The sequence below is a fragment of the Argiope bruennichi genome, chromosome 10 (assembly GCF_947563725.1).
Source record: "Argiope bruennichi chromosome 10, qqArgBrue1.1, whole genome shotgun sequence".
Classification (NCBI taxonomy): domain Eukaryota; kingdom Metazoa; phylum Arthropoda; class Arachnida; order Araneae; family Araneidae; genus Argiope; species Argiope bruennichi.
In genome coordinates this window covers 81,103,372-81,114,658 of record NC_079160.1, presented here as the reverse complement: position 1 = coordinate 81,114,658, position 11,287 = coordinate 81,103,372, and the positions used below count along the sequence as shown (strand labels likewise).

The window sequence follows — 11,287 nt, the reverse complement described above, 5'->3', positions numbered from 1 at the left end:
GATAGCCAATCTATCAAAAAGCGTTATGCATTATTATTAGTAAATAGAATCTGAGTTAAGTAGAACTGTCGTTAATTATCGTCCGTAAAATTTGAAAATTCATTGACTATGCCAAATTAAGAAGAAAAAATTATAGAGAAATAAAGGGTTAAAATCGTTTGCTAATAGATTGTTATTTTCATAAACGTTGTAGGAAATGATTTTTTTTTCAGTTTAGAGAGTAACATTCTTTTCATTCTTTCAAGATATTATAAAATATTATAATAATATAAAATATTTGATCATAAAAATTTTGTAATACTTTCAACTTTCCAGTGAGTAAGTTTTGGGCTTTAAATAATTAAAATGTTTATTTTATAAACTTTAGCATGCTGCAGTAACATCACTATCCTTAAAAGTCTATCATTTTTATAGGAAATGTTCCTTCTTAAATCGACGAATTAAAGTTACAGTGATGAGTCACTTTCTCAAAATAAATAAATTAAAATAACTCAAAGTAACTAGAAATACACTTTCACTTCAAAATCAATGTTAAATTGAGATTTTTAAAATAATACAATGCCTTTTTTGATAAGTTAATATCTAGAATATAATAAAAATGGTATTTACATTACTACGAATTTAGAACGTCCATTTCTTCTACATTTACAAACATATATATCCTATATTGGCAGCAGTAATATTACAAAAAGAATGAACTATTTTTTTTTCAGATTTTCAAAATTAATGAAATAGGCATGTTTTATTTTTATAAAATCCTCTTTAAATTTATTTTAAACCGAGGAATAAAGGAAATATGAAACTGACACAGACTCAAGGAATAAACGAAGTAGATATCTCAATTGTAAAATCAACCATGGGAACAGTTGCAATCGAAATTTATATACATTCTATCAAAGACATCATTATGTAAATACGAGAAGTAAGTTATTATGTTTTCCATCTTCCATGAATTGCATATTTATTCTCATCAAAAATACAGAGCGGCAACTATACTTATCAAAACATGGAAGGTTTTTCATAAACAGCTCTCTTTAAAAACAAGCAAGTTCAAAAACTAACCATGAAAGTTCATGAACCGATAAGTTTTATGAACAAAAAAATTTCAAAAACACCATTCCCTTTCTATTAACCAGCATACCCGAAAAAAATATGAGCAAATGTAAAAACAAAAACCGTTTAAAATTGACCTATACACCTGCCTATTGGATATCTGAAGCAGATTGGCGTATTTATCGCTTTTTTTTGGCGGGATACAGCACACTTCCTTGGCGCGCTATTACGTCAGACAATCACGTGATGTGAAATAAACAAAGTATCTTTTTTGTGTTAGGGAGTGTCTGACCGAAAGCTTTGACCGTCTGATTTTCCCCCCCGACTGTCTCATTTTCGAGCTCGAAGAGGAAATCTCCCATGCTTGGCTCTTTATCGCCTGTTTGGTGCGTTTTTATTTTTTTATTATCCTTCTTCAGGAAAGGCGCAAAAAGGAAAAATTAAGTTCATTCGAATTGTGAGGAATCTTTTACTTTCGCCCACTATCGAAAAAGAGAGAAAATGTTTGCCTGTCAAACTAAAGCGTTTTTGAAAAGGAACAGAAAATGAGAGTATGTAGGATGTTGTTTTTGTTTTTGTATCAACGAATTTACTATTTTTTTTTGCTTCCATTCTTGTAATATGAGAATTGTGTTTTGGAACTTTTCAGAAAGCTTTCCCACTCGCAGTTACTACGATTTTTATCTATACCAGTACAAAAAATAAATGACTTAATCCTAAAACATTTTCTTATGAATCCGTTTCAGATTCTAACAACACTTTTTATAGAATATAAATATATGTTTCAATATCAAACAATTAAAATTAGAAAAAAAGAATAATTTAAAGAATAAATGAGCATTAAATTGACATTTATATTTTTATAGTGATGTTTCAAAGACATCATTGAAGAAAGAGAGATATGCAGATATCTTTTTTTTGGGGGGGGGGGGAAATAAAAGGCTTGCCGAAATTACGTGACGCTGGAAATATTATTTAATTTTTTCCTTTTACAATAGTAATCTATGGCTTAGCAAATGTAAATGGCGCTTGTGCAATGCATCACTTTTTTACTTCTTTATCATAAAATAAAATGGCATAAATAAATTAAAATTTTATCTCTATGGTATATGCATATATACTGCCTAATCGCCATTACGATTTCTCCATAAAGATATTATGCAAAAAAAAGTGGCAACAATCGATGTCAACGAAAAATTGTTATTACTGTTATATAAAATTAACACAATATAATGAAAGGATTTCAGGTTTCTAATTATTTATAAACAAAACAATAATAGTGGTTAAAGCTTTAAAATTTAAATTAACCAATCTGTAATAATAAAATAAATAATGCATTAAAATTATTTCAAAAAATTTAAAATATTTTTGGATTATAAATTAAAAGTTAGGCATTGAGGAAATTTGACATTCCTGATTGATGATGATTCATTAAATTATATGCTAAGAATATATAAATAATAATAGCTGATTTCTTTTTAATCGAATTCCTTACCAACTGCGGCAAATTATTAAATTTAAAAGTTGATTGACATTTAAAATCAACATAGGGAATTCAATTAATACGAAGTAGGAACATATTTGCAAATAACATTCGTATGTAAACAAGGTTCCAACTAAAAAATCTTTTTGAATTGAATAAACATTTACTAACACTGCATGTCCGTGGGTTAATAATCTTTTAAATCTGCAACGATATTTTTTTATTAGTGTGCATAAAACATTGTAAATTTCATTTGCTTCTTCAAGCTCTCTATCGTGGTATTTATATAAAATATTATTTGTTTTGAGTTTTGACACTTTTATCTCAGGTGATTTGGATTAAATGTAAATATTTAATTCCAAATCTACTTACGTAAACAATTTTTTTTTTATGGAATTTCAGCCATTATTTGATGCGTCTTGATTTTTAATATATTAATGTAATTCAAAGGCTATTTTTAGTGTTTTTAATGATGATGTAATATTCAAATTAAAAATAGAAAAATGACAGTAGTTTTTGGAAGTGACATTGACAGTGATATTTTGAAATATTTGCATATAAATTCATAAATAAATTTCATTTTTTATAAAATGGTTGGCGACTACATAAATTATTTTTTGATTTAGTCTTCAATCAAAGTTTAGAAAATTATTTCCCGAGCTCAATTTAATAAAAACTAATTATTAATTGTTATTTTGGGATTAAAATAAATTATTAGTTTATGTATTAATGCATCAAGCCTGCTTCATTGTTAATTAATTCTTTATGTTTTTCTAATAGTAAATGTATTAAATAAAACTTAAATTTTGAAGTTATTATTTGTAATACTTTTCCCTTTTATTTTCCGTTTACTTAATATATTCCTTATATATGTAACTTAAGAAAAATATTACTTTAAATGTGTAAGAATACTTTGTAGTTAATATTTTCCTTACATGTTAAGGTTGAAATAAAGTTCAATAATAATTAAAAAAAACATTTATGTTCATGTTTTTTTTCTTCTGATTTTTCGTGTAATAAGGGATAAATTAAATAATAATTTTAAACATATTTCTGTGTTATTTTTTATGGATTTTATTCTGTTTCGATTAGCAATCAAATGATTACTTTCAATGATGTATCGTAGAATGTCTTTTAAAAAAATCGCATCACTAGCTTTATTAGCTGCCAAGATTTTTAAAATGAGATATGAGCATATTTTACAGTGCTATGATATTTGGCTGACTGAAATGAACGCTAAAGAAGTCGCAAAATTTATATTAAGAAAGTAAATAAAGGGGCCATGTTTTCTGAACTTCATTTAGGAACAATTTATAAACAGAGATGCCTGTTGGGGACTGGGAATTAAAAATAATATAGAAATAAAAAGAAAAGCAAATAAATGAAATATGAATAAAAGCAAATAATAAAATAGTTGATTTTAAAAAAAATTGAAAAATGCTGGAACAGAAAAAAAAGTAAAAATAAGATATATTGCTGTTTAAAATTAGTAGAATTAAGATTATAAAGTTATATTCTTAGTAAAGCTGGAAAGTGAATTGAAAAACTTGAATCTACTATATAATGTGTATAACAAGAAGAATTAGAATAAAATAACCAGAAACGTGTCATTCATTTCCATACGGAAAAAAATTAATGATCAAAAAGCCATGACAGCATGGGTGGAAACTATGGTTGACTCATAAAGACCATCACAGGCTAAGGAATAACCCCTCCAATAGGAGGCACGTTCCTTCTTCACAGCAATTAACTGACCCTACCATTTCTATATCACCAGGGTGGAGAAAACTTATCACCATACCACTTCTCATCGCCATGGTGCGACGGATTATATTAAGTTAAAAAAAATATCTACTAATATATAAAATTGGGATACTAGGGGATGGGGATATATGTTCGAACAGTATATTGGGATATATTGTTCGAATCCGGGACAAAAAGTAAAAAGGTAAACGCTCCAGACAAAAGTGAAATAATTCCGGCTAACTACCACAAGTGGTTACGTTATTATTATTTACTATCATATATACACTTCGATTAGTTAGTAACTACAACTATAGAAATATTTAGAATGTTCTTGTGATTTCTATAAAAAAAATTTCCAGTCCCGATTCCTTGCAGCTTTACGGCAAACAAATATTCCATCCTAAACAAAATGTTTTTTACATCGTAAAAACATATTGCGTAACATTGAATCGAGTTTTGGTAAAACATAAAATCGAAACAAATCCCTAACCAAGTAAACAAGTTTTACAAATACTGAAACAAGTACAATTTTAAAATACTTTTTCGCGGCACTATTTTTATATGTCTATCTGAGCTTTCTTATGGATTCTAATGCACGGATTCATATCTAAAAGTACCGAACACATTTTATGCGATGCATTAAGAATGAACTGTTATCTTGGATATTTTGATTCACAGAAAGCTCTGAAGAGAAATATGGAAAATAGTTCAGTCCTTTCGAGCTTGAAAGAAAACTTGGCTTGGATCAATAAAATTTCCTGCCATCGCTGCAATAAGAATTCGCCAAATCCGGATGCCAGAATTTCACAGATTATTAGAAAAATAACTTGTTTTATATTTTATAAGATCATTTTTTTCTCTCCTTTGGCATCGTTTTATATTGCGCTCGTTAGCGCATATCAATCGATCAGCTACAACTGTCAACAACTCCATGATTTAAAGCAGGATTAGAATCTGTCAGCAAAAAAATTCTCATTGAAAATTATACACATTAAAATTTAAATAACTTTCTCTGTTTGGTGATATCTGCAGTTAAAAGTAATGGACAAAATGAAACCATTTTTTTTTTTTTTTTGTACAAACAGAGAAAGGAAAAACAAACAACAAACAAGACACTATAGAAGTAGAAAGAGGTCGCAATGAAAGCACGAAAATAGATTTTGTGAAATTTTATTAATGTGCGAATGATAAAAAACCAGCGGTGGTGGTCCCTCCAAAACTTATCGCTTACACTCTAATGAACTTAACATGCCAGAAAACGCTTTACATGGCATTGGCATGGAATAGTTACTAAATATTAACTTTTGGCTTGAATTTAGCATTTTTTTAACTGATCCATCGTGTCAATCTTGGCGAATTATTTGGCGATTAATCCCTGGCATGCCTTAATAGTATCCAAAAATCGAATTTGTGTTTTAAGACACGTTTTTCTTAACCGATTGAAACAAACATTTGTCATGAAATTGCATTTGTAGTTGGGAAATCCCATACCAAATTTAATATATTTAAGTTATTGCTGTTTTGAATTTTCGCGTTTACATGTCTCTAAAAGTACGAGCCATAGACAGGCAATCCGTGGTTGGATTTCGCACGAACTTTAATAGGTGTCTACACTATCGATATTAAATCTATGTACCAAATTTTATCCGTCTAGCTCATTTCGTTTTGCAATTATTGTTTTAACTTATTTTCTAACAGACGAACTTTTCAACAGATTTCAACCATGTAGATCAAAGTATTTTTGAGTTATATTTGTCATAGACATAAAGACGGACATACATTTCCCAAAAATGTGTTTTTCGAACTTTGGGAGGTCTAAAACTTGGAGATTCATTAAAATCTTGACATGGAATTTTTTGACGATTACTATACTTTCTCTATATTATGTTCTCTATATTATATTCTCTATATTATATATTATATTCTCTATATTATATATTATATTCTCTATATTATGTATTCTATTCTCTATATTATATATTCTATTCTTTATATTATATATTCTATGTTCTCTATATTATAGGCATTTTTACAAAAATGTAAAAATGCCTATACAGAAATGAATGGCATGCAAATGAAGGAAAATAATTTTTTTTATCAGCCAACATGAAGATCTCTTGATTAACGTTCGACATTTTCATTGTTCTGATCTTTCCTGTGTGCAAGATACTTCACTGGTATACTCTGGTATACACTCTTGTATTTCTTTCTTTCTTTCCCTTTATTTAGTCATTTATTTTGAATTCTTTTCCCAGTGCGTTTCACAGTCTGCATATGAATTTTGTTGTCATTCTGTTCATCAGTTTTTGCCACGGATGCTTTAAAAAAAACGAAAAGTTATTTTTTGGCCGTTCTGCTTATAAGATTAAATTCAAAGTCAATGAAATAATATTTAAATAATTCTTAATATTGTCTCTCTTTTATATAAAAAATTTATATAAACATTGTTTTTTTATTCGCTTTGTGATTGGTAGATAAGAGTCACCTGACTATGATATTTGAGATTTGTTTTGCCAGTATTGTTTAAAATAGTTAAATAATTATTTTTAGGGCGAAATAAGTATTTATATTATACTTAATGGTAAAATGGTAACAAAAAAAAAAGATTAACATCCATTAAGTCCATACATCAATTAAGTTCATAACAGCAGATGAGTTTAAAACAATATTATTTGCTAATTCTACTTTTAGATACATCGTTTGTGGCAACACTAATGAATAGCTTTTCGATTTGTTTACTTCTTTCGAGTAACGGATATTTTTCTTCTCGCGGCTAGCAATCACGTGAATGTCTAAGCAATACACGTGTTAACCCTGCATTGCTTGTTTAAATAGTAATGAAACGTCCAGCGATATCAGAAGAAGAAAAAATTGCGAAGAAAGACCGAGTGAGATTTGACAGTTTGAAAAGAAGTACTAATTGTGAAGCTGCTAAGTTGGCGACAAAATGTGAAAAATTGATTCAAAGGTATTGGAGAGATACAAGCAAATGATCTTCTCATTATGGGGTTTTCAGTTTTGAATCGGAAGTTGGCCGCTCAGCAAATATATCTTGTCATCATGGAAAGATTAAGCTTCCAACGTTGAACGAATGGCCAGTGGATTTTAAACACTTGCTAACTGAAACTGACGAACATCGGATACAGTATCGGACAACAACGAAGTTGGCGAGGAAAGCATCCTAATCATTCATCAAATTATTTTTAAATCTTTTATGTTATAAGAAAACGCCTTTAGTATGTTTGATACCTAGATGATCTTATAGATTTTTTAGATGTAGTGAAAATGAGTAGGTAAATTTTGGAACATCGTACACTGACATAGGTATACATGGCTTACCATACGGAAAAAAATATTATCTTTCTTCAGTTTCTCGGAGCGCAATATTTTTTGTGAGCGACGGTTTTCCTAATTAGAATTTTAATCATCATGAGTTATCATATTTTCAGATTAATCTTACAATTTTTTTTTCTGTAATGAAGAAGCATATAATCAATATATTTTCATTTCATATATAAACATAGTTTTTGGCTTAGATTTGACTTTAAAAATATTTTTCTATCATTATCATTTGGTTGAGTATTTGTTAACAGTGGTAAATTTCCGACTAGGCAACCGCCTAGGACCACTGGGCCGTGAAAGGTCCGCAAGCAGGTCAATTCAAAAGATATTATGCTAATTGCCAAATAAATAAATTTAGAATAAAATACAAATTTTTCGAATTATAAATTATTAAGATAACAATAACTTTTTATCAAGTATAACTGGTCAAGTTTTCTAAGTATTTCATTAAGAGCAATTATTGAAGTAATTATAAACACCGAACGTCTTCTTAGATAACATTACGCACAAATGTAGATTCCGTGTAATCATGTGTAATAATAATTAAATGCATAAAAATATATGCATTTTTACAAAATTGCTAAAATAGCATAGAATTAACTGCTACTAATTACTAACATAAATTATAACATAACATATCACATGTTTATTTAGCATTCTTTTATTGTTTATTTAACCTGAAGCTGTTGTATATTTATGCATTTTAATCAACATGTTGTCAAGTAAAAATATTGAAATGTGTAAATAAATTAATCAAAAATTATTAAAAAAAGGGACTTCATGATGCTTAGTGCCTAAAACCCTACTGCTTATTACAAAAGTTATTATAATATTTCAAACATTTTGAGAAATAAAATTAATATTTTCTGCTACTCACTATTACAAATCTATGAGTTTAGCTTAATTTCTTTGTCAGATTTAATTCCAAAATTTTGCATTTCGGATAATAAAGGTTTGAAACTTAAAATTTGTCAAAATCCCGAGTTTGAAATTTTTTGACGACTATTACACTTTCACTCTGTATCACTTTGTATATAAGAACGTAAAAAATCACATTGATTCACATGATATTATACTCACGTGACCAATAAAATTTGCACTTAAATGCACATTGTCATTACATCTTCTCTTACTTCACTATGTCTTTTCCTTTTCATTTTACCTACTTCACTAAGTCTCGTCTTTTTATTCTTCCTGAAAGGCACGCCTCATTCCTGTAAGACATGTAAATATTTTCAATATTAGATAGAATAGCGCCTTTGAACGAGTCACGTGAACAGGAATTTACTCATTGTAAAACATCATGCAGTATACAAATGTACGATATTTTTCAATGATATTTTCAATAAGGATCACACAGCTGTTAACATTTGTTTTTTAAATTACAAAAAAAAAAAAAAAAAAGATTGAATTTTTGTTGAATATCGCGTGCGCTACTACACTGTACACTTCATTGAAGCTAAAAAGAAATCATTCTTCGAACAAAAGAAAGACAAATCGGCCGAACCAAAATGGGCTGTGGAACAAAGGCACTTGAAGGGTGATGAAAATTGATACTGTCGTGTGTCTTTGACCGTAACGGTTCCATCACTTTAATTCTAAACCATTGGTTTTGATATTCAACAGTTACGGTTTGCTGTGCACGCGCATCGATTGGCGATTGTTTATTTTCTTCATGGCATTGAAATAAATAAAAGCGTCTTTGTTTTAGGCCCTTCCATGCTTCAAGCCCATACCACCCAGGAACAGATAACATTATCTACCTCATTATCTGCCCATTAAAGTATTATTGTATAAGGATAGGCTCGGTATAATTTTTTTAAGCGCACTGTGCATATTTAATGGGGATTAGTTCATCATGTTGGCGATTGGCGATCGGTTTTTTCAAGCAAATGTTAGATCTGTTTTTTGTAGGGTTGCTGCTTGCAAAATTTGAACATTTCAGCTGCCAGTTAATGTTATTATTTACTTACATTTTAGAGATAGCATGCAAAATTCTTAATAATCGTCTGTTTATTTAAATAACCAGCTGCAGCGGTGTGAGATTCAATCTTAAACTGCTTTATCATGTGGAGGAAATAAACTATATTATTTATTCAAATCACTCCTAAATAAACTTAACTATAATTTTATACGAGGGGATATCTAAAAGTAACGTTTATAATTCTATACACAATAGCAAAAAGCGGAATTGAATTAATAATTTATTACTTTAAGTATAATTGTCATTCATGCTGAAACATTTGTTCAAGCATTAATTTATTTTGAAAATCCAGATAGTATAAAGCACAATTGGCCTGTATGACATCGTCATCCCAGTTAACCTTTTGACTAGTGAGATATTTCTTCATGGATTTAAACAGATGAAAATTTGAGGGTACCAAAGTATGATATAATTTCAGGGTATTCAAGGGCATTCAAATTGAGGGTATTTCGTGAATGTTCCAGAACTTTTTAACCAAATCCTTGAAATTTTGCACGAATGGGCCGCCGGTGTTCTATGAGACAAGGATTTTTCCAATTAATCCAGCTCTAAAACGAATGCCTCAACATAAATGGCAATTGCGCTGAAAAGTAATAAATTGATAATGCATTTCCATTTCAAACTATCATCTTCTGTATATTTTTACTATTAGTGTACAAAGTTAGATGCGTACTTATTTATACCCTTTCGTATCATAGTACAAAGATAATAGTTTTGTTGCAGAGTAATTTATTTAATTCTTCAGAAAAGTGATCAAACTAAATGAGTGCATTATTTAATGTATTCTTCAGTTGTATTTTGTAGGAATATCATAAATATAAATAAAAATTTCTAAAATAAAATGGAGAGATGTATATGTTTTGCATTATATTACATTGAAGGATATTTTTTAAATTAACAAGAAAAAATAAAAATTAAATGATAAATTTTTTTGCAAATGATTTATCTTTTTCTCAAATGAGACTGAACATGAGATTAATAATAACTGAAATTCCTCATTTTTTTTCTGTTTGCTAAACATTGACAAGCAGAATTAATATGCTTTTTTAGATACTTCTAAAATAAAATATTTTTAATTTTACTACCAAGTAATATTATAAAATGAATAATTGCTATTCACTTTTGCGCAATGTGTTGGAAATAATCAGTACAAAATGTGAGAAAATTCCAAATAATTTATTATTTGGTGAAAGCAGAGATTCAAAAGTCATTTCTAACCTTCGTCCATTAAAAAAATGCGTTGATGCATCTTTTCATCTTTTTTACAAAAGAGAAATAAAGAGAGAGAGATTCATTTGGAGACATAATGATCAAATTTGCGCAATAGGTAAATATAACAAGCAATGATATATTAATGTGAATCCTGCATACTTTTTTATTTACTTAGGTGAATGTAACTTGAAGAAACTCCACTAATGATATTCAGACTTATATTGTAAAGCATCAATTTCTTGTTCTAATGTTGAAAAATGAAGCCACTTTACAACAAGCATGAATATATATATCACTATTTTTTCCTCCCACCAATTTAATTAATTCATTTCTTTCAACAAGATAAGGAGAAATTTATTAAAAAAATATAATTAGAATTTGAAATCTTTATCATTTCGGGATATGTTAATAATTTGCATGGATGTGTAGGTATTTTTGAGCGTAACGAACTTCATGTTTGTACTACT

General features: G+C 28.6%; 1 protein-coding gene across 3 annotated transcripts in view; it reads left to right on the top strand.

Moving 5' to 3' along the window:
• The first annotated feature begins 1,404 nt into the window (after positions 1 to 1,404).
• The window catches only part of LOC129988853 (uncharacterized), a 106,945-nt gene continuing 97,062 nt past the window's right edge, over positions 1,405 to 11,287 (top strand). For all 3 annotated transcript variants that reach the window (XR_008785692.1, XR_008785691.1, XM_056097132.1), the window contains exon 1: positions 1,405 to 1,604. Coding sequence is in view for 1 of the 3 variants with exons in the window: in XM_056097132.1 (XP_055953107.1) it covers positions 1,599 to 1,604 (6 nt within the window). In the remaining 2 variants the exon portion in view is untranslated. The remainder of the gene's footprint in view (positions 1,605 to 11,287) is intronic.